The 24691-nt window shown below is 36.8% G+C and overlaps 3 protein-coding genes across 6 annotated transcripts in view; all 3 read left to right on the top strand.

Moving 5' to 3' along the window:
- ATF6 (activating transcription factor 6) overlaps positions 1-24691 on the top strand; it is a 235460-nt gene that overhangs the window by 124752 nt on the left and 86017 nt on the right. The window lies entirely within an intron of this gene.
- On the top strand, positions 349-20514 carry LOC308612495 (uncharacterized protein; the record flags this gene model as incomplete). The annotated part of the gene is made up of 2 exons (XM_081224974.1): positions 349-388; positions 19724-20514. The coding sequence occupies 2 exons, from the start codon at positions 349-351 to the stop codon at positions 20512-20514; spliced, it is 831 nt and encodes a 276-aa protein (XP_081081100.1).
- On the top strand, positions 19412-22148 carry LOC308611775 (proteasome activator complex subunit 3-like). Its single transcript, XM_081223808.1, has one exon. It carries the CDS (start codon positions 20596-20598, stop codon positions 21004-21006), a length of 411 nt encoding a protein of 136 aa, XP_081079934.1. The 5' UTR covers positions 19412-20595; the 3' UTR covers positions 21007-22148.

The raw sequence follows: 24691 nt of genomic DNA, 5'->3' as shown, positions 1-24691 counted from the left end.
TGGCAATGGAGTGATGAATGGGTTCTAAATACATTTTGCAGATAGGTTTAGTGGGAATTGGAGATGTTCAGATTTTTGGCTTGGGTAATTAGGTAGATAGTGCTACCATTTACTGAGATGAGAACGATTTGGTGTAGGGCAGGATAATATATTTCATATGAATATTGAGTTCTTTTTGGAAACACTTAATTTTGAAATATCTGTGCGAATTTCATGTAGGAAGAGAGGGTAGAGGGAGAAGAGGGCCCAGGATTGAATTAGAGATTCCATTAGAGAAGGATAGCCTGCAAAGGAGACTGAAACAGAGCAACCAGCAAAGTTGGAGGAAAGCCAAGAAAGCCAAGGGAGATGTCTTCAAGAGGGAATTTGAATACTGCTGAAAGGTCAGGTAAGATCAAGATATCTCCTGGATGTGTCAACATGAAAGTCATTGGTATCCTTCACAAGAGCCCTTTAGTGATGAGATGGAAGTGAAAGTGAGATTAAGGATGGATTAGGTGGTAAGGGAATGAGGACAGCATAACTATTTTGAGAACTGCCTATACAAGGTATGAATGAAATTTGTTTTCTGCCATATCAGTAAATAAAAGATGTTGCAGCCGTCAAGTCACTATGGCCCCCCCCCCGAACCTTGAGCCTTGAGGGAACTCAGGATGGGAAAGCACAGGATACTGGCCCTGGATGGCTAGGGTGCAGTGCATATCAAAGGAATGATTTAAGTGAGACCAGACTCTTGAATCTTCCCTTACATAGAAAAGCGCTAAATTTCTTAACTTGAGATATCTGGTTTTCTTTAATTCACAGTAGTCTTTTGAAGTTCCAACCACCTGGTCTTTGCAGCAGAAACTCCTGTATATCCTGGCTCCTCCCTTACCTCTTCGGAGCAGTGTCTCAGAGCTATCTTAAGTCCTCAGTTTTGTCCGCCAAATAAAGTGTAATTCTCAACTTTTAGGTTGGGCTTTTTTTTTTCTTTTTAGTTGACAAAGGGAACAGAGAAGATAATTGTTGTTTTTTTAATCCCAAGATAACAATTTAAAATTTTAAAGGAATGAACCAGTGGATAGGAAGAGAGCAGTGTTAAATAGGAGAAGTGATGAAGTCCTTGAGGAGGGCAGAAGGGTGGAATTCATATCAAAAGTAGAAAGACTGCCCTTTGCACTAGAAGGTGAGACCTTTCTTCTCTTATGGTAGAGGCTAGGCCAGTTTATATGTAGGACGTTTGGTTCTAGGAAGATAAGACATCTCTGATGGCTTCTGTTTTCCCACTGAAGTATAATGTGATCAGCTGCAGGTGAGTCTGTTGGAGGAGGGATAGGGGATTTGAGGAGAGAGGAGCAGGTGTGAAATTCTTGTCTTAACTAACGGATTGTGTGCCTACCAGAGAAACGGTAGGATTGCCAGGCCATGGTGGGGTGCCAATTTGCAGTATGAGATAAGTGAAATCTCTGCAAGAAGGTGCTAGGTGTGGGGTTACAGTTGATTAATAAGACACAGCCCTTGCACTCAAGGAGTTTATAATCTGAAGAATCAAAGACAAATAATTACAGTACAGTCCTGTAGAGGGAACTCCTCCTGGAGACTTAACAGCTGAGACCTGACTGCTCTGAGATACCTTACCTAAAACTATTACATCATAGCTCATGGTGACAAGAATATTCTAGACGGTGTGATAGTCACAACTATATTATTACATCTTGATGCAGTAGCTTGTTTTCTTTCTGCTAACATCATCAGGCACCTCCTTAATGCTTCGAAATGTTGTGAGAAAAAGGGCCATCCTTCTCTTCTTTCTCCCTCTTCTTTCCCCTCACACCTTTCTTTACTTCCAGCTGTTGGAAGCTAGAAAATTAGAAGAATTTGTAGATGCAACCTAATAATACTGTTTTGTTTTTATTTGGCATGTTCTTTTTATCATTTTCTAACTAATTTTATGCTGTTGTAATCAGGAATATTGGAACATTTAGCACTTAACTTGGACTTCTGCCTTATGGCCTTCTGAGGAGTTACCCTTATTAGCAATCAGGGAACCATACCACCTGGAAGACTCTAATTCTCTTAAAATAAGAATAAAACCTTGTGCGTGGTTTGAATTTAATTTTCTGCTATATGAAGCAAAGAATTATTCTTTAACATAGTTTGTAATTAAAGTTGATAGTGAGATCTTGTATATCACGTAATACCATTTTTTAAGGTGAAGATTAGCGTTCTCCACCCCCCCACTTTATTGAGATATAATTGATATATAACATTGCATAAGTTTAAGGTATATAACATAATGATTAGATGCACATATATATTGTAAAATGATTACCACAATAAGGTTAGTTAACACATCCATCACCTCACATAATTGCCTTTTTTTTTGTAGTGAGAACATTTATCTACTCTCTCAGCAACTTTCAAGTATATAATACAGTATTGTTAACCACAGTTACCATGCTGTATATTAGATCTCTAGAACTTATTCACCTTATAACTGGAAATTTGTACACTTTGACCAACATCTCCCCATTTCCCCCACCCCTCAGCCCCTGGCAACCACCATTCTACTCTGTTTCTATGAGTAACATTCTATTCTGTTTCAGCTTTTTTAGATTCCACATAAAAGTGCAGTTATACAGTATTGTATTTCTCTGTCTGAATTCACTTAGTATGATAATCTCTGGGTCCATCCATGTTGCTGCAAATGGCATTATTTCTTTTTATGGCTGAGTAATATTGCATTGCATATATATACCACATCTTCTTTATCCATTCACTGTCAATGGACATTTCCATGTCTTATATTGTAAATAGTGCTGCTATGAACATGGGTTGCAGATATTTTTTCAAATTAGAGTTTTTGTCTTTTCTGGATATATGCCCAGGAGTGGGATTGCTGGATCATATAGTAACTATATTTTTAGTTTTTTAAGGAACCTCCATACTGTTCTCCATAGTAGGATTTACTTTTTATTGTATAGTATTCCACTTGTGTGTATGTGTATCACATTTTCTTCTTCCATTCATCCATCAGTAGACACTTAGGTTGTTTCCATGTCTTGGCTATTGTGAATAATGCTGCAGTGAACACTGGGGTGCAGATATCTCTTCAAGATATTGATTTCATTTTTTTCAGATATATACCCAGAAGTGGGATTGTTCCATCATGTGGTAGTTCTATCTTTAATTTTTTGAGGAACCTCCATACTGTTTTCCATGGTGCATTAGTCACTGTTGTTGTTTAAAAAAAAAAAAAAAAGCTTTAATGAGGTGTAACTGACATTTAAGAAACTGCACATATTTAATTGCCCATTTTATAAGTTTTGACAAATGTATATCTCTGTGAAGTCATCACCATAGTCAAGATAATCAACATGCCCATCATTCCTAAAAGTTTTAAATTTCTCCTTGTCCTTTTGTAATTTCTTCCCACCCATTCTCTCCCCTGTCATAGACAAGCACTGATCTGCTTTCTGATACTATAAATTAGTTTACATTTAAAACAATTTTATATGAAGAAATCATACATTATGTGTTTTTTTCTTCCGGCATAATTATTTTGAAAATCATCTATATTGTTGCTTTATTAGTAGTTCAGTCCTCTGTTGCTTAGTATTCCATTGTAGGGATATAACAATTTGTTTATCCACTCACCTTCCACTTTTGACTAATACACATAATTGTTAACTGTAGTTACCATGCTGTATCGTAGATCTCCAGAATTTATTCATCTTACAACTGGAAACTTGTACCCTTTGACCAGCATGAGTTTATGGATAAGGCTACTATGACTATTGGTGTACAAGTCTCTGTAGAGACACATGCTCTCATTTCTCTTGTGGAAATACCTAGGAGTAGAGCAGCCAGGTTATATGGTAGGTATGTGTTTAGCTTTCTAAGAAGCCACCAAACTGTTTTCCAAAGTAGTTGTACCATTTGGCATTTTCACCAGCAGTATATGAGTGTTCCAGTTCCTCTCTATCCTCACTGACACTAGATATGGTCAGTCTTTTTGATTTTAGCTATTCTAATAGGTGTGTAGTGGTATCTCAGGTTTTAATTTGCATTTCCCTAATGAAAACTAATTTTAACCATCGTTTCATGTGCTTATTTGCCATCCATATATCTTCTATGGTGAACTGTCTGTTCAAATCTTTTGCCCATTTTTAATTGGGTTGTAATTGTTTTCTTATAATTGATTTGAGAGTTCCTAAATATTCTAGATACAGGTCCTTTGTCACTTACATGATTTGGGTATATTTTCTCCCAGTCTGTTGCTTTCTTTTCCATTTCTTATAAGTGTTTTTAAAAGAGTAGAAGTCTTAATTTTGATGAAGTCCAATCTATCATCTTTTTCTTTTATGGATCATGTTTTTAACCTAAGGTCACAAAGATTTTCTCATGTTGTCTTCTAAAAGTTCTGTAGTTTTAGGTTTTACATGTAGGTCTATAATCCATTTTAAGTTAATTTTTGTATATGGTGCAGGGATGGATCAAAGTTCATTTTTTACATATGGATATCCAGTATTATATAATATTCAATGTTGTGTTTTCATCCAGTAGCTTTTTTCTTCTAGTTTTATTGAGATATAATCGACATACAGCACCATATAAGGTGTACAGCATAATGATTTGACTTATACACATCATGAAATATTATCATAATAAGTTTATTGAGTATCCATCATCTCATAGATACAAAACTAAATAAATAGAAAAAAATCTTTTTTCCTTGTGTCCAGTAGCTTTTAATAGAGTTAAAGCAAAACCAAGCTTAAAAGGGTAGGCTGTCAGTTTTCTTGTGTTATCCTTAAAACTTTCTTGTTGTACATTTTGCTGGAACTTCTTAAAACAGTATCCTGTGATTGAACTCCTTCAACCTCAAATTTCCCGTCTTTATACTTAACCAATGAATTGTTATTTATATATTCTTTTGGAAACATAACATATACTATAGATAATTATAGCAAAAGTGTAATGGGTAGCAGAAGATATTGCCAAACCAAGGTTCTAGAGACCAGACGAAATAAACACATAACATGTGCCTATACAGATCACAGTGCTAAGAAATACACAGAAAAGTAAGTGAAAGAGGAACTAACTATAAAGTTTTTAAAAGAGCTATCTGCTACTTTTTGTCTAATCTACTAGTGTTTTCCCCCTTTTTTTAGTAAAAGAGAGCTATAGCATTAGACCCTAGAATTAAACTTTTAAAAATATATGTGTTATGTATGTATGAATGTGTGTGTGTGTGTATATACATTCCTACATACACATGACATACACATAGTTTAGTCATTGGCTTAAAAATAGAAAAATGACAGAGGGTATAGATAGTTTATCCTGTAGCATTGTGCAGCCTTATTCAGAAATAAGAAAAAAGGGTTTTCCACTCAGCTATGAGTCATTACCTTTTAGTTTAGTGGAGAGAATAACTTCGGAGGTGCTGAGACAGCCTCTTTTTTTTTTTTTTTTTTCTTTTTTTGTAGGCAATCATGTAGCATAGGCTCAGGAGTCAAATGAAGTAGAATTTCAACCAGCATTGTTCTATTGCTTACAAACTCAAAGACTTGAGGGAAATACTTTTCAGAGCCTCAGTGTCTTATCTCTAATATAGTAATATTAATAATTATCTGTTCATAGGTTAAGAAATTTAAACAATAATAAAATAATAAATCAGGTAGTAGAACAGTACTTAACACATAGTAGGTGTTCAATATATGTCTGTTTCTCTGTCATCAGGGAACTGACCTTTTGAAGCCTATGGCTACAGTTTGAAGAGTCCATAAATGGATAGGAAAAGGGGAAAGAGTTTTCCATTAGATATAGCACAATCATCCATGATCACACCCCAGCCCCAGCTCCCCATAAAGATGCATTTTAACGCCATTATCATCCATCAACAGACAGAAAATTAGCACATTTGGAAAGAGTATGAAATCTGCAAGATTTTACAAGTGACTTTTTTTTTTTTTTTTTTTTTTTTTGCGGTACGCGGGCCTCTCACTGTTGTGGCCTCTCCCGTTGCGGAGCACAGGCTCCAGACGCACAGGCTCAGCAGCCATGGCTCACGGGCCTAGCCGCTCCGCGGCATGTGGGATCTTCCCGGACCGGGGCACAAACCCGTGTCCCCTGCATCGGCAGGCAGACTCCCAAGCACTGCGCCACCAGGGAAGCCCTACAAGTGACTTTTATATTACTATCCATTATCTGATTAGGTTTATGAAGGCTTAATTTATATAATTTAGACCTACCCTTTATCCCTTTTTGGGGTAAAGGGAATCATAAATTTGAAAGGAAGAGCTCTTCCAAACAGAAAGATAGCCAGAATCTCCCTCAGTAGGCTATAACCTCGTACAGTAGCCTTTTAAAAAGTGATTTTAGAGTGATTTCCTGAATTGACTCTATTTCAATGTTCATTTCATGTGATGTCTATAGAAACTAGATACTTAGATTACAGACAGAAAACTAAGTAACAGAAGACACCAGGTTTTCAGCTGTTTTTAGGGTTTATTCAAATTGACAGTTTATTCAGATTTGATGGATTCAGTGACATCAGCTGATAACTGAAAAGAAACTCTGTAGTCTTTAATCTAACCTTTCCATATTGATATCAGATAGGAGCCATGACTGATACATTGTATATATGATAGGTCATCCAGAAGATATAATAAACATTATATATTTGTGGCATAAAACTAGTCTTGTTTTCCTATAAGTATTAATAACATACACAAAATCACAGATTTTAAAACAGTTACATCAGCATAGGTTTAGTATTATTAATAGATGTTATTGTACAAGCTTCCAATTCTGTTGCTCATTTTTAGATGAAGCCTGTTACCTGACATTTTTATATGTAATGGAAGTTCATAGGCTATTAAGTAGATCAAAAATTAATGATAAAATAATTTGAATTCAGATTATAAAATAGTTCAAGTCTATTCTGATGAAACAGCTTCACTTAAGACTGAGGCTTTGGGGTCAGCTTTTTAGCTATACAGTTTGTCTTATTTTTTTTAGTAAAATATGTAAGTATGTATTACTATACCATACAAAAAGAAGTGGTCAACCTAATTACTGTGCATATATGATTGCTGATTTTTTTGAAAACTATTGTCCTCCTAGGATTATTTTACCAACTGTGTGTTCAGCTTAGATTCAAGAGAATACAGTATCTCCTTAAGCAAAATACTTATTAGAACCAAAACAAGTCCAGACTCAATTGTTTTTATCTGTATTTTTTTTATTTTACTGCAATTTGGTGTAGTTGGCATTAGTTGAAAATAGAAAGATAAGGAGGCATAATTTCTATCTATCAAAATGTGAATCTCAATTTCATTTTGAAACAAACACATATTCTAAGAAGGTGAATGGAAGTGATAAATAGCAAAATCCAAATTGTTTTTAAACATGTAACATCTCTTTTATTGCTCTTTGAGAGAAAACATAAATATGAGATATCTTCATAATATAAAAGGTTTTTTTCTTCAAACTTTTAAGGATTGATTTTATTATTCAAAAAACTTTATTCATGCTAAGTTGTGACTGTCTATTTGAATAATTGCTTTACTTTTATAATTTAAAAAAAGTTTTTCCAAATACAGTTATCCTCAAAGAATTATTACTTAAGAGATTTAAACAATTTTGCTGTCATTCATCCAGCAAAATATTTTTTGAGTAGCCATTATGTTTCAGGCTATCCTCACTGCAAAGAATCCAATAAACAAAACAAAAAAGCCCTTGCTTTGGGGCTTCCCTGGTGGTGCAGTGGTTGAGAGTATGCCTGCCGATGCAGGGGACACGGGTTCGTGCCCCAGTCCAGGAAGATCCCACATGCCGTGGAGCGGCTGGGCCCATGTGCCATGGCCGCTGAGCCTGCGCGTCCGGAGCCTGTGCTCCGCAACGGGAGAGGCCACAACGGTGAGAGGCCTGCGTACCATACACACACAAAAAAAGCCCTTGCTTTTATGTTCTAAAGATGGACACAACAAATATACAAATAAATATGTAATAGAATATCAGTTTGTGATAAGGGCTAAGAAGGAAAATCAAAATGAGAGGACAGAGAGTAATTTTATTTTTATTATTTTTTTAATTTGTTTTTTTATACAGCAGGTTTTATTAGTCATCCATTTTATACATATCAGTGTATACATGTCAATCCCAATCTCCCAATTCATCACACCCCCCACCCCCACCCCCCTGCCGCTTTCTGCCCTTGGTGTCCATACGTTTGTTCTCTACATCTGTGTTTCAATTTCTGCCCTGCAGAACGGTTCATCTGTACCATTTTTCTAGGTTCCACATATACGTGTTAATACACGATATTTGTTTTTCTGACTTACTTCACTCTGTATGACAGTCTCTAGATTCATCCACGTCTCTAGAAATGACCCAGTTTCGTTCCTTTTTATGGCTGAGTAATGTTCCATTGTATATATATACCACATCTTCTTTATCCATTCGTCTGTCAGTGGGCATTTAGGTTGCTTACATGAACTGGCTATTGTAAATAGTGCTGCAGTGAACACTGGGGTGCATGTGTCTTTTTGCATTATAGTTTTCTCTGGTATATGCCCAGTAGTGGGATTGCTGGGTCATATGGTAATTCTATTTTTAGTTTTTTAAGGAACCTCCATACTGTTCTCCATAGTGGCTGTATCAATTAACATTCCCACCAACAGTGGGAGAGGGTTCCCTTTTCTCCACACCCTCTCTCCAGCATTTGTTGTTTATAGATTTTCTGATGATGGCCATTCTGACTGGTTTGAGGTGATACCTCATTGTAGTTTTGATTTGCATTTCTCTAATAATTAGTGATGTTGAGCAGCTTTTCATGTGCTTCTTGGCCATCTGTAAGTCTTCTTTGGAGAAATGCCTATTTAGGTCTTCTGCCCATTTTTGCATTTGGTTGTTTGTTTTTTTAATATTGAGCTGCATGGGCTGTTTATATGTTTTGGAGATTAATCCTGAGTCCGTTGATTCGTTTCAAAATATTTTCTCCCATTCTGAGGGTTGTCTTTTCGTCTTGTTTGTAGTTTCCTTTGCTGTGCAAAAGCTTTTAAGTATCATTAGGTCCCATTTGTTTATTTTTGTTTTTATTTCCATTACTCTAGGAGGTGGATCAAAAAAGATCTTGCTGTGATTTATGTCAAAGAGTGTTCTTCCTATGTTTTCCTCTAAGAGTTTTATAGTGTACTGTCTTACATTTAGGTCTCTAATCCATTTTGAGTTTATTTTTGTGTATGGTGTTAGGGAGTGTTCTAATTTCATTCTTTTACATGTAACTGTCCAGTTTTCCCAGCACCACTTATTGAAGAGACTGTCTTTTCTCCATTGTATATCCTTGCCTCCTTTGTCATACATTAGTTGACCATAGGTGCGTGGGTTTATCTCTGGGCTTTCTATCCTGTTCCATTGATCTATGTTTCTGTTTTTGTGCCAGTACCATATTGTGTTGATTACTGTAACTTTGTAGTATAGTCTGAAGTCAGGGAGTCTGATTCCTCCAGCTCCATTTTCTTCCCTCCAGACTGCTTTGGCTATTCGGAGTCTTTTGTGTCTCCATACAAATTTTAAGATTTTTTTGTTCTAGTTCTGTAAAAAATGCCATTGGTAATTTGATAGGGATTGCATTGAATCTGTAGATTGCTTTGGGTAGTATAGTCATTTTCACAGTGTTGATTCTTCCAATCCAAGAACATGGTATATCTCTCCATCTTTCTGTATCATCTTTAATTTCTTTTATCAGTGTCTTACAGTTTTCTGCATACAGGTCTTTTGTCTCCCTAGGTAGGTTTATTCCTAGGTATTTTATTCTTTTTGTTGCAGTGGTAAATGGGAGTGTTTCCATAATTTCTCTTTCAGATTTTTCATCATTAGTGTATAGGAATGCAAGAGATTTCGGTGCATTAATTTTGTACCCTGCTACTTTACCAAATTCATTGATTAGTTCTAGTAGTTTTCTGGTGGTATCTTTAGGATTCTCTATGTATGGTATCATGTCATCTGCAAACAGTGACAGTTTTACTTCTTCTTTTCCAATTTGTATTCCTTTTATTTCTTTTTCTTCTCTGATTGTCATGGCTAGGACTTCCAAAACTATGTTGAATAATACTGGTGAGAGTGGACATCCTTGTCTTGTTCCTGCTCTTAGTGGAAATGCTTTCAGTTATTCACCATTGAGAATGATGTTTGCTGTGGGTTTGTTGTATGTGGCCTTTATTATATTGAGCTAGGTTCCCTCTGTGCCCACTTTCTAGAGAGTTTTTATCATAAATGGGTGTTGAATTTTGTCAGAAGCTTTTTCTGCATGTATTGAGATGATCATTTGGTTTTTATTCTTCAGTTTGTTAATATGGTGTATCACATTGATTGATTTGCATATATTGAAGAATCCTTGCATCCTTGGGATAAATCCCACTTGATCATGGTATATGATCCTTTTAATGTGCTGTTGGATTCTGTTTGCTAGTATTTTGTTGAGGATTTTTGCATCTATATTCATCAGTGATACTGGTCTGTAATTTTCTTTTTTTTGTAGTATCTTTGTCTGGTTTTGGTATCAGGGTGATGGTGGCCTCATAAAATGAGTTTGGGAGTGTTCCTTCCTCTCCAGTTTTTTGGAAGAGTTTGAGAAGGATGGGTATTAGCTCTTCTCTCAGTGTTTGATAGAATTCTCCTGTGAAGCCATCTAGTCCTGGACTTTTGTTTGTTGGAAGATTTTTAATCACAGTGTCAATTTCATTACTTGTGACTGGTCTGTTCATATTTTCTATTTCTTCCTGGTTCAGTCTTGGAACGTTATACCTTTCAAAGGAGTTGTCCATTTTTTTTGGCATAGAGTTGCTTGTAGTAGTCTCTTAGGATGCTTTGTATTTCTTCAGTGTCCGTTGTAACTTTTCCTTTTTCATTTCTAATTATATTGATTTGAGTCCTCTCCCTCTTTTTCTTGATGAGTCTGGCTAATGGTTTATCAACTTTGTTTATCTTTTCAAAGAACCAGCTTTTAGTTTTATTGATCTTTGCTATTGTTTTCTTTGTTTCTATTTCATTTATTCCTGCTCTGATCTTTATGATGTCTTTCCTCTGGTAACTTTGGGTTTTGTTTGTTCTTCTTTCTCTGTTTCCTTTAGGTGTAAGCTTAGATTGTTTATTTGAGATTTTTCTTGTTTCTTGAGGTAGGCTTGTATATATGAACTTCCTTCTTAGAAGTGCTTTAGCTGCATCCCATAGGTTTTGGATCGTCATGTTTTCATTATCACTTGTGTCTAGGTATTTTTTGATTTCCTCTTTGATTTCTTCAGTGATCTCTTGGTTATTTAGTAATGTATTGTTTAGTCTCCATGTGTTTGTGTTTTTTATGTTTTTTTCCCTTTAATTCATTTCTAATCTCATAGCGTTGTGGTCAGAAAAGATGCTTGATATGATTTCAGTTTTCTTAAATTTACTGAGGCTTGATTTGTGACCCAAGATGTGATCTATCCTGGAGAATGTTCCATGTGCACTTGAGAAGAAAGTATAATCTGCTGTTTTTGGATGGAATGTCCTATAAATGCCAATTAAATCTATCTGGTCTATTGTGTCATTTAAAGCTTCTGTTTCCTTATTTATTTTCATTTTGGATGATCTGTCCATTGGTGTAAGTGAGGTGTTAAAGTCCCCCACTATTAGTGTGTTGCTGTCAACTTCCTCTTTTATAGCTGTTAGCAGTTGCCTTATGTATTGAGGTGCCCCTATGTTGGGTGCATATATATTTATAATTGTTGTATCTTCTTCTTGGATTGATCCCTTGATCATTATGTAGTGTCGTTCCTTGTCTCTTGTAACATTCTTTAGTTAAAAGTCTATTTTATCTGATATGAGTATTGCTACTCCAGCTTTCTTTTGATTTCCATTTGCACAGAATATCTTTTTCCATCCCCTCACTTTCAGTCTGAATGTGTCCCTAGGTCTGAATTGGGTCTCTTGTAGACAGCATATATATGGGTCTTGTTTTTGTATCCATTCAGCGAGCCTGTGTCTTTTGGTTGGAGCATTTAATCCATTTACGTTTAAGGTAATTATCAATATGTATGTTCCTATGACCATTTTCTTAATTGTTTTGGGTTTTTGTAGGTCCTTTTCTTCTCTTGTGTTTCCACTTAGAGAAGTTCCTGTAGCATTTGTTGTAGAGCTGGTTTGGTGGTGCTGAATTCTCTTTGCTTTTGCTTGTCTGTAAAGCTTTTTATATCTCCATCGAGTCTGAATGAGATCCTTTCTGGGTAGAGTAATCTTGGTGGTAGGTTCTTCCCTTTCATCACTGTAAGTATATCATGACACTCCCTTCTCTCTTGTAGAGTTTCTGCTGAGAAATCAGCTGTTAACCTTACGGGAGTTCCCTTGTATGTTATTTGTCATTTTTCCCTTGCTGCTTTCAATAATTTTTCTTTGTCTTTAATTTTTGCCAATTTGATTACTATGTGTCTCGGCATGTTTCTCCTTGTGTTTATCCTGTATGGGATTCTGCACTTCCTGGACTTGGATGGCTATTTCCTTTCCCATGTTAGGGAAGTTTTCAACTATAATCATTTCAAATATTTTCTCGGGTCCTTTCTCTCTCTCTTCTCCTTCTGGGACCCCTATAATGCAGATGTTGTTGCATTTAATGTTGTCCCAGAAATCTCTTAGGCTGTCTTCATTTCTTTTCATTCTTTTTTCTTTATTCTGTTCTGTGGCAGTGAATTCCACCATTCTGTCTTCCAGGTCACTTATCCATTCTTCTGCCTCAGTTATTCTGCTATTGATTCCTTCTAGTGTAATTTTCATTTCAGTTATTGTATTGTTCACCTCTGTTTGTTTGTTCTTTAATTCTTCTAGATCTTTGTTAAACATTTCTTGCATCATCTTGATCTTTGCCTCCATTCTTTTTCCGAGGTCCTGGATCATCTTCACTATCATTATTCTGATTTTTTTTTCTGGAAGGCTTCCTATCTCTACTTCATTTAATTGTTTTTCTGGGGTTTTATCTTGTTCCTTCATCTGGTACATAGCCCTCTGCCTTTTCATCTTGTCTGTCTCTCTGTGAATGTCAGTGATTTTAAATGAATACAGAGAAAGTACATTTTTTCAGTCTGAAGCATATAAATTCTTTGGCTTGTTTTTTTTTTAATTTACTATTGACTATTTCTGCTGGTGAAAATTATTTAGAGAAATTAGAAACTCACTGTACATATTTTGTATACTAACTTAATTTAGCCCCAACTAGTGAATTTAGCATTTATAAATGGAAGTGTCTATGGAGGAATAAAATCTTTAGTTAACCACTATTTTACTTTTAGCAGTAAAGTCTGCAGCTCATGAAATCTGTAATTCTGGAGTGGTTTCAGCTTGCACCAGCCCCTGGGGAGTCTGTTGATTCAGCACTGAGTTACAGATTATTATTCAGCTGTAGAACTTTTATGCTTAGGCATTTTCTTACATCTTCCTCTCTCAGTGAGATCTTGTAGTTTTGCCAAATAAAACAAATCCCATACTAATAAGAAGCTATAAATAAACAGTAGGAGAGTGAGTCAGAGCCAGCACCACCCTTACTCCTTGTGTGTGTACCTCTCTGGTACTCCCCGATATGTTCATTTTGCACAAACATGTAGTAATGCATAACTACTGTTCTGCAGGCCAACTCCAGTTACTTAAGTGAGGGCTCTTTTTCAGAACTAAGCAATACTGTGACTGGTAGAATTCTGGAATATTACCAGAGTCAAAAGCAGAATGTGAAACCCTGCATACTGTTGATGGGAGAGAAAAAGAAATGTATGTCATACTTTTCCTATAAATCCCTAAAGAGTTCAGCCCAGAAGACTGCTGTTAGATTAACAACTTTTCAGGGGAAATAAGAAAAGATAAGTTGCTTGAGAGTCCTGTCTCTTCTACTAGTCAGGTCCTATCTGATAAATTTTATCCTATTTCTTTCATTAATTCATTTATTCAGTAAATATTCATTGAACATTTATTGTTACCTGGCACACTGCTACCAAAGAACATATAAAAATGAAAAAACTAAAGTGCTTGTCCTCAAGGAATTTATTATGGTAAAGAAGAGTGACTTGTAAATCCAAAATTACAACACTGTGATAGGAACTGTAAAAGAGATTTATGCAGAATACTTTGAGATACAAATAAAACTACTACCATTTATGAAGAATTTAGTGTCCTGGCTGTTTTATGTAAGATATTTCATTTAATCCTTTCAACAGCTTTATGAGGTAGATATTATTATGCTATTTAACTTGTGCCAGGAGCACTAACTTCATCTAGGAAGGGAGAAGGTGGTATCAGGGAAGGTTTTTTCAGAAACAGTTCTTGAGTTGATTACAGCAGGATGAATTGGTAGGAGAGATAGTGGGAGGAAGATGATACAATGGGCATTTTACGCAGAGAGAGGTGAATATGTAAACCATAGGTCGTATGAGAGTATTGTTGTTGGAATGTAGAGTAGGTTCTGGGAAATAAAAGATGGCAGGATCCAGATCATGAAAGAACTTGTGGACTATGCTTAAGGAATTTGGTCCTTACCCTATAGAAGATAGAAATATGATCAAAAATGCATTTCAGGAAGATAGCTCTGGAATTGTTTGCACAAGGCATTATAAGAGGGGTTTTACTTTTAAAGGAAGAAATTCTCCTCCAGCACTGACTTATGTTTATTAAGTACAAATAAACAGAAAACTTGAAACATCTTCTACTTTTAGTTTGCAACTACAAAACCAAAATAATATAATTATATAATATAAATAAGTTATATAAATATATAAATTAAATATAAATAATGTTACAAAGATAAAATACAAATCAGCAACTTGAATTTATGTAATAGACCATGTTTTTGTGTCACTACTGATAAGTGAAGGTGATACTGACTCTCATGGTGCAAGTCTTTTTAGTTTTTAATTAAACATTTCCATATTATTGAGTACTGTGTGATAACTTAATTCTCCCTCCAGTTTTCTCTTTTTTTTTTTTTTTTTTTGCGGTATGCGGGCCTCTCAGTGTTGTGGCCTCTCCCGTTGCGGAGCGCAGGCTCTGGACACGCAGGCTCAGCTGCCATGGCTCACGGGCCCAGCCGCTCCGTGGCATGTGGGATCTTCCTGGACCAGGGCACGAACCCGTGTCCCCTGCATCAGCAGGTGGACTCTCAACCACTGCACCACCAGGGAAGCCCCAGTTTTCTCTATTTGGATCACTAAGAAAACCTTTGTTTTATCTGATTTACAGTTATTTGGGAAAAGGAGAAAAAGGATAATCATACCTAATAGGCTCCTCTCTCATCAATTAAGGTAGATATACTTGGTGCTATCGTAATCATAAAAATGTAATCGCTGGCCCAGATTGCATGTCAGTTATAATATGACCCAGAATATGCTTACATCAATTAATGAATCATCAAAATGAAGACACAAATAATTATAGGGAACCGATGGACTTCAATTTGAAAAATGCTGAACTAGAAGATTCATTGTTCATCCAGTACATTATTGATCCAGGGATTTTGTAAACAAAATCAAACAGATTGAAAACAAATCAGTGTCTTCGGTAGAGAGTCATTGGCCAAAGCTTCTTAAAAAGTCAGGAATCCAGGACCTAGAGATCAGTAGTTTTTTTGTTAAAAATCAGTGATCTTAAGGACCCTTGACTGTAGACATCATTGTTTCCAAACTATCCCAATTACGTAATTTGTAAGATAAAATAATGTGAACTTGATGGAGACATGGCTTTTACCAGAAGGGGTTCTATTCAGAAATGCACTTTTCAGCCAAGGTAGCCAGTAAAACTTTGTGTTTGCTTCACCTATGCCCTCTGTGATATGGCCTCTAAATACTGATGATCTCAGAAATGCAAGCCGTTAAAAAAATATACTTATATTCAACTGTGTAGTACAGTTAGTCACTACTGCTAAGTAACAAGATAGTGAACAAGAAAATTGTATCTTGGTTTGTCTAGAATACACAGTTCTACTACATTTCAAAAAGTGAAGGGAGATTTTGGACTGTTGATAGACTCCTTCAATAATAGCTAACATTTATTGAGCAATTAATATGTCTGAGGCACTGTGCTAAACTCTCTACATGTATTAACTAATTTAATCCTCAAAACAACTTTTATAAATATTATTATAATGCTCATTTTATAGATGAAGAAAATAAAGCACAGAGAGATTAGATAACTTAGCCAAGGTCACATGGGTAGTAAGTAGCAAAGCTAGGATTTGAACATGACTAACTTCGTAACTTTAACCACAGTGCTATATTGCCTACTCCTCTTCATTTAGAGCCATGCTCCTGTTTGATGTGGAGGCTGATTCTGACAAAAGGGCACTGCAGTGAATACCTCCACATCGTTTATTTCTGTACCTTCACGTGCAGCAATCTAGGAAGAAGAATGAAGGAAGAGGACATGATATATTTGTCAGCCCTAGAAATTGCTCATTTGGGGGTCTAGATAACGTAAGATCCACTGCAACCCAGAGATAAAAATTTTATAAATATAAGGGGATAAATACTACCATCCACCAGAGCCTTAAGATTATCTAGATTTAGCACCATTGATAATATTTCTCCTAACTTTTATAGATAGAAAGAAATCAGTGGGAAAAACAGCTTATTTTGAATGATTAAATTTCAATCCATATCTCAAGCTTACAGCTATCTCCAGTAGTTGACACAACAGTTGCTTAGAATAGTTCTGTAAATGGAACCCATACGCAGGACCACAGAATCCCTTCTTCACAGGGCATAGTTTCAGAGTTGGAGGATATTTAAAGGATAAGCCAATCCATAAATCTGTAGGCATTCCTAAAAGAAGAGTGGGGTGTCAGTTATTGGCATCAGTACATAATGAACCCTGCTGGGCTGTGGCGAAAGGAGAAACTGACCTGAACAAGACAATACTCTACACAGCTGTCCCTGGCCTTCCTCCACCTGTTAGCACTCAGTGTTAATTTCACGGGTCAAATCAAGGCATGCAAGTTTATTAAATAATTTTTAAAAACAACCACTGATTGCTGATGGTTGATGGGGGTAGAAAAATTAGGAGCTGTTACTTTCCTACCAACTGCTATCTCATTAACAAGGACAGGAAACATTACGAAAAAATAAAACTCTTATGTCCCACTAGAAAAAAGAGCAGCTTAATCCCCCAAAGGATTTTATATTTTATCATTAGACAACTAAAGAAAATAATTTCATATAAATGGCTACATTAATCACTGTCATAATTTAAGTAGAAAGAAACTTCCCTACTTCTTTAAAAGAGCAACTAGAAATGTTTTCTGTTTGAAAACAAAGTAACCATTTGTTAAACCATATATACCACTGAGGATGTTTTTAGTATAAAATGGAATTTCCATGCTGGCGCCATCATAATCTTGTATAGCCAAAGTTATGAAGAAAATCAACATATGGGAAACTGTGGTCATGTTTTAAGATTTGCTTTTTCTTTTCTGTTTGATAGCCCTATCTAAATTCCCATAAGTTGAATGTAAATATGTGTGTGTAAAAATGTATATCTAATTCACCTCTTAGGAGAGGTTTAATATAAGTATAAATAGAAATCATTTACCTAAGCACCCCCCCAAAAATTACGTAATATTGAATTCTGCCTTTTCTCACGTCTCCACATCTAAAACGATCACTACATACTGTTAATTTTACTTCTAAGATATTCTTTTTTTTTCCGTAATATATTCTTGATGCTTCTCTTTCAACCCCATCACCACCACTTAAAATGAGGCATACTTTCTCATTTGGATTATGGCACAGTCTCTCTTCCTTTAGTTTCTTCTTCAAATTCACCTCCACCATTGAAATCATACATCTGTGCATATTTTTTCCCTGCCTAAATGTCCTTCATTGGCTTTTATTAAATCCAGGTTCCTAAAGCATGGCAAACAGGGCCCTACCTCCATGAGCTGGTCCTTGCTTGCTTCTCCTGCCTCATTTCCTGCCACTTCCCTTATATCTTAAGATCCAACTTACCAGTAATCCCCCATTACCTCCCTCACATACATACACACCTTTATCTCCCCTGCCCCACCTCTGAACATATAATTACTGTCACCACAGCCTTCTTTGTCATTCCTGAGAGACTTGAATTGATCTGAACACAGAAACCATGTTTGAATTTTCAACTCCTGACTGGGGCTGAACAACTTAATTGCTAGTTTGTTAGTATAGGTATCTTAATATCTTACATGTGTAGTTGAAGCTATGATGAGCTTCCCAGATCCCTCCTCAGAACTAAAGTTTTTATTTCCCAATTGCTAAAAGTCTTGCTACCAAAGAGCCCTCTTCAGGAACTGCTTTGACCCCACCTCAGGACAACTGAAGGGCATTTCCCAGTTCCCCATGGGGTCAGTTGAGGCCTTGAGATTGCATTGAAGTCCAACTTCTCCCTGTTCTGTCTCTTTCTTTCCACAGGTGTTTATCTTAAGAGGACTCCCTAATAAACCTCCTGTAAGCAACTTCTCTGCTTGCTGGGGAACCCAACCTGTAACATGTTTGTCTTGTTGATTTTTTTTTCCTTTCAGTTCTAGATTTTGTGAAGTTATAGTTAGCTAAAATCTTACTAAGTCAGGATCATTTCATCGGACATGTATTGAGCACCTGCTCCATGCCAGCTGCAAAAGAAATGAATTAAGACTTGGCCCCTGCCCTGAAGGAGTTTACAGTCTGACTGAGGTGACAATTACATTTGAAACCATACTATAGCATCGTTAGAAAAATCCTTTTTTAACTAAACTTCAATAATTTTAGAATAAAAGTCAAAGGCATGGATTTTACTCTGTGGTACTGCAGAGAATAAAAGGAAAATATTTCAGGGAAAGGAAAATGAATATAAATAAATAGGGTGAAAGTTTAGAAGTTTACAGAATTTGTCTCTATGATTCCGGAAACCTTTAAGGAAAAGGTAGTTTTTTCATTTTTTATTTTGAAATAAGTTTGAACTTACAGAGAAGTTAGAAGAATAATACTGAATTCTCATACACTATACAGATTCATCAATTTTTACCATTTCTCCACATGATTTAGCATTCTCATTCTCTACACACACACACACACACACACACACACTTTTTCTGAACCATCTGAGAATAGATTAAATATATCATGTCACTTTATCCCTTAATACTGTAGTGTGTACTTCCTAAAACCAAGGACATAACCTCTGTAACAACCATACACTTACCAAGTTCAGGAAGTTTGACTGTGTTACTTTAATTTACAGTCCAGATTCAATTGTTAATTATTCCCCAAAAGATGAATTTTTTTTTTGCGTTATGTGGGCCTCTCACTGTTGTGGCCTCTCCCATTGCGGAGCACAGGCTCCGGACGTGCAGGCCAAGCGGCCATGGCTCACGGGCCCAGCCGCTCCACGGCATGTGGGATCTTCCCAGACCAGGGCACAAACCCATGTCCCCTGCATCGGCAGGAGGACTCTCAACCACTGTGCCACCAGGGAAGCCCCCAAAAGATGAATTTTAAGAAGAGTCATATAACTTAACATTTGTAATTTAAACTAAAAATTGTATGAAGTAAGCCATAGAAGATCTCAGAAGTCTACTGACTTGATTAAAATACAATAGTGACGTGAACTCACTTTTGACTTTCTAAGGGGAAAGCATGGATAGGCCCAGGTTACCTGTAAAGGTGTGACTTGAGGCTCTCCAGAAGTGAGCCTTGCTCTGGAGAGCCCATTTTGTGAGATGCCTTTCAAAAGAGATCGTGTATTCTGGATCCAGGGATTGTGGATTTCCTTGAGCTCCTATGTAAAGCGCACCGACTTGTCATTGCCTGGTCTTCACAGCTTAAGTTTGACGATGTTCTTGAAAGTGGCTTCCTGCCAGCAAGGCCAGTAGGTAGGGGAGGCGCAGCTCAGATAACTAGATCCAGCTGGGTCCCCCGACACGTGGTCTTTGGTGCTCTAGCGTCTAGGCACTCCAAGCCTAGGCTGGTCCCACGAAGCCTGTCTCCCGGCCTCTTGGCCAGGGCGCCGTCCGGAGGGCGTGGTCAGCATGTGGCTCCCGCTTTCTCCGCGCGCCGGGCCGCAGGAACCTCCGGGACGTCTTTTCGCCCTGGCAGGGCCTGGTCTGTTGGGAGTTGGTGGTGGCGGCGGAAGCGCAAACCCATCCTGCGGAGGAGGGAGAAACTCAGGCCGTGCCTCCCCCAACACTCAACGCCCCTGGAGGTCATAGCTTCCCCGTTGAAGCTAGAGCAGGACGTGCAGGGGAAAGTAGATTCATTTCGGGCCCGCATTGCCCAGGAGGCCGAGGATCTGGTGTCCACCTTCTTCCCTCAGAAGCTGTCAGAGCTGGATAGTTGGGTTCAGGAGCTCCACCTGCAAGACCTATCCAGAATACGTTTGGTGCCAGCCCCAGAGACCCCCGTCGCCCCAGACACTGCGGGGGATGGGCCCAACCGGGATCCGCTGCCTCTGCAGACCCAGTCCTCCATCAAAGTACTAGCAATGCCAGGCGGCGAGGGGCAGCTTCTGTGAAGCAACCAGCAACTGGTGGAGCTGATTCAGCCCGTAAAACCCGAGATCGAGCTGTTGAGAGAGGAATGCAACACCGTGCGGATGTGGGTGCAGCTGCTCCTCCCAAAGGCGGAGGACGGCAACAACTTCGGAGTGTCTATCCAGGAAGACACTGCGGACCAGCTGCGGACCGTGGAGAGCACAGCAGCCTCCTATCTACACCGCTTCTCCACCTATTACAACACCCAGGCCAAGTTGGTATCCAAGATAGTGAAATACCCCCAGGGGGAAGATTATCGCCGCACTGTAGCCGAGGTCAAGGAAAACGAGTACCAGAGTGTGTGCCAGATCCTGCTCCACGTACGGAACCAGTATGCCACCTTGCATGATGTAATCGTCAAAAACATTGAGAAGATCAGGACCCCTCGGAGCACCAACACTGACAACCTATACCGAGGACCTTTCTCCACCCTGCTTTCCTTCAGCAGTTGGCTGAGCTGTTCAGGCAGCTAGAAGGCTGGTTATTGATGACTCTACAGGTGACGAAACGACTGGAAATGTGCGTTACTCTTTAGTGACAGTTTCGTATAGCTTATCCTCATACTGAATCCTCTTTTGATGTCATTTTTATTTGATTTTTCTTCCAGAAGAGGGAATGGGAAGAAGCCATCTGGTAGAAGGTAGTAAGGTTGGACAAGGAGAAAGGACTGCCATTTTTAAAAGTAGCTTTGTAGATGAATGTTGGCCAAGGTTTCTTTTTTTTTGGCATTGGTGACATTGAATGGTTTCAGGGGTTAATTTAAAAAACCCTAAAGTTTAAAAGAAAGTTAAATGAAGGTTTTCCTAAGGTTCCACTCTATGTTACTTTGTTCAAACGTCAGAAATTCTCCATTTATACCATCATTTCTTTTTTGCAAGAAAAGGAGTTTAAAGGGATGTGTTTAGGTCATTGTATGCTTTCAATTTAGCAGATTGAAATAAAACTTGGTTTTACTGTATTTTGATGGCATAAGTGTGCTTATCTGAACTTTAATTTTCAGGTGTATAGTTTCCCTTCTCCTCAGCTGGACTCGTACCCTTGATATTTTTCAACTCTGATGCGTAAGAAAAATGAGCATGTAAAGAGCAGTAGGTCTTAACTGTTCTAAAGAAATAGACATCCATACCTCCCTTAGAATGAAGAGAAATCTGTGAAAGCAGCTTCCTTGCACAACCTTCTACCATCTCAGTGTTTTCTACTTTCCTTTTACACACAATTTAGAATTTCTTCTATGTATCCATTTATCTCTTAAGTCCCTGCCAAGTCCTTCAAGCTTTATATCACATTTTTTTCTCAACCAATTTTCATCTCCATTCCCCTTTTGTCTCTTAAGATATTTCTTATAGGCTCTCATAAGAGTTTTCCTCTCAAATTGTATGGGTCACTTAAAAAATCTAAATACTCTAAAATGTGACTGGGTTTTTTCCTCCTGACTGCTTTTGCTGCCTGGTTGAGGGGAAACCGTTGTCATCTTCTCAATAGTGATCTATACTGTTGGTATATTTCAAGTCCAGCATTTCCAGATTTCATTTGCAGGTAAGATAAATTACTGTACCCCAAGTAACCTTCTGCATCAGAGAATTTCTTGTGATGTGATATGATGAATCATTCTTCCATAGCGGTTTTTGTTCAGAATTTTATCTTTTTTGATGATGAAGATACTTCAGCCAGCTGAAGTGTATTTATTGAAACTTTTTTTTTTCAGTTTTAGTATTATTTGAGGATCTTCATCACTCAAAAACACCACCTGTGGAACTTACATAATACACACTTAGAAAAAGTGAGAGCGGGAGCCTTTTTATAGATAGGAATGAGATTATCCCTGTGTACAAGTGACAGCTTTATCTCTTTTTCCTATTCAACTAACTGTACCCTGAATCCTTATAATATTTTCAAGACTGTATACATACGTAAGTTGTGAGCTTAACCTTTTAATGTGTTTTTATAGTAGTACTTTCATGCAATCAATTATTTCTCAAATGAGTTATTGGTAGGGAAATTATGAGGGATTAAATTTATTTTTTGTGAGAAATGAGAATGTTATTTCCCATTGAAATTTCTTTTCCACATAATGTAAGACCCTCTGAAACTATATATAGGTAACTATATAAGTCAGAGTCCAGAATCTATTACTGAAACTTACATAATTTTACCTTTTTTCCCCCTTTGTGCAATATCTTTGTAGGAATATATTTCTTGCTACAAATGAAACTACCTTCAGATCTTGCTTTAGATAGGGTCAAAACATGATTATTTTGTCTACTCTTTTAATTGATCCTAATCATCCCTCCCCTCTCCCCTTTCCCCATTTAATGAGCGAAGTCACTTTTGAATGAGACTTTTTAGGAGTTTCTTTTCAACAATGCGTTTTGGTTGCCAAGGGTGAAAAACAGCACAAACCTTTATTATACAGACTTGACTCTAAAAGCTGCTATGAAAGCATTTCCTATTTAACAGCAAGAATTGTTTAAGATGAAAGCAGAGATGTTTTCTATTGCATCTTTTTTTTAAAAAAGAAATATTTCTTAGTCTGACCACACCACATTTCTAGCGGGTGGTTTTTTGTTTTTCTAGGGTGGATAGTGATGCCCATTACGTTTTTTTCTGAGGTGGTGTCAGTCTACCCAGGAAGTGCCTAATGATTTTTGGCTTTTCTTTTGCTTTTTCATTTTCCTTATCTGTTTGACCTGAAGGAGTAAAACAACTGTTTCTTCATGAGTGAAGTGAATTAGAGATAAAATACTGTTTCAATCACCTTTAAAAAATTTTTTACTTATACTTATGTCTGTATAACTTACAACCTTATAACTGGGCCTGTCCTTACTAAAATGAATATGACTATGTGTCTATTCTGACCTATATAGATTAGAAAAATTTGTAACTGGTTTAGTGGAAGCTTTATTTTCAAAGTAAACTTCTAAAAACTGTGATGCCACGGTAAAACAAGTTTATTCTTTCATTGAACTTCTGAAAAGCCCAAATCTTTCAAATTGGACCTTATAAAACAACAAAAGATATTGCCTAATAGAAAGACTTTTGTTTGCATTTAACATTCTTCCTCAAGAGTTCTCTTTATTTCCCTTGTAAGGTATTAAATCTGATTCAGATAAGTGCCAGGAATCCTACATCAGTTCATATCATTTGGCAGGCATTTAATTGCATGCCAGTGTGTAGTGGACAATGTAAGGGAAGTCCAATTGTTGCTTGTTTTTCAACCATAGTTAATCATCTAAGGTTTAAAATATCAGTTCCATGCATAATACAACCATCATCTTTTGCTTGTTCCTTATACTCTTAAGCTGTCAAACCCTATGCCAGATTGAAATAAATTGTCTCTAATACCCAAACATGTCTTTTACTAAAAAAAATATGCATGTCCTTTGCAGTTAAAGAATTCTGGTATTTGCATTTTATTCCCTGTTCTAACACTATGTCAAACAAAATTGGAGCTGGATTGCTTTTATAAAGTCCCTACTTCTGCAAAAATCAAGTCCTTTATTATTTCCCCTTCTTGCAAATGGTTGCAAAAGCTTTTATAATAACAAACCTATTTTAGGAACTGGTGTCAAAACATGGTATCCAATGTAAATCATTTGCTAATTGTTAGCACTTAAAGCCCCTTTTAATTCCTTTTTAAAAGTCAGCTGAATTGAGAAAGAGTGTGTGTAATGATGTTTTGTTCTTAGGAAATGGTTTGAAAAAATCATTTGAAATTAAATAATTTTTAAGTTCTTTTTGTGATTCATGAAAGCTACTAACGCAGATTTGATTGGAAATTCTAAAATTGGTAGATCTGGTTTTTAGAACTGAGTGAAATACCTTTCTTAAGCCATATAAATGATATAGAAGAGGTTTAATTTTAAAGTTCTTAAACTTTGGAGCTTAGAGGTTTCTTTAAATTATTGTTTATAAATTCTTTGGTTAGAGGCAACATTTTTTTATAGTCTTTATGAGGTTTTCATATTTCTACAGAACTCTTACCAAATGGCCTCGGCCATTAATATATAACTATGCGATCAATTTAAAATGTTTTTTCAATTTCAAAAGGACTATCTCAATGCTCAGAAATTTGAAAAATCAGGAGAAATCATCCATAACCCACTAGTTTAACAAAATTGTTGAAACGTATTTGTGGGTTTTATTTATTTTAAAGAATAC

Source organism: Mesoplodon bidens (assembly GCF_964165515.1).
Source record: "Mesoplodon bidens genome assembly, chromosome: 2".
NCBI classification, from domain to species: domain Eukaryota; kingdom Metazoa; phylum Chordata; class Mammalia; order Artiodactyla; family Ziphiidae; genus Mesoplodon; species Mesoplodon bidens.
Note: the sequence above shows the minus strand (reverse complement) of the source record. Positions and strands in the feature narration are given on the sequence as shown.

What these genes read in the sequence shown, in the direction of transcription:
- LOC308611775 (XM_081223808.1), top strand. Translation starts at nt 20,596, where the DNA reads ATGTGGGTGCAGCTGCTCCTCCCAAAGGCGGAGGACGGCAACAACTTC.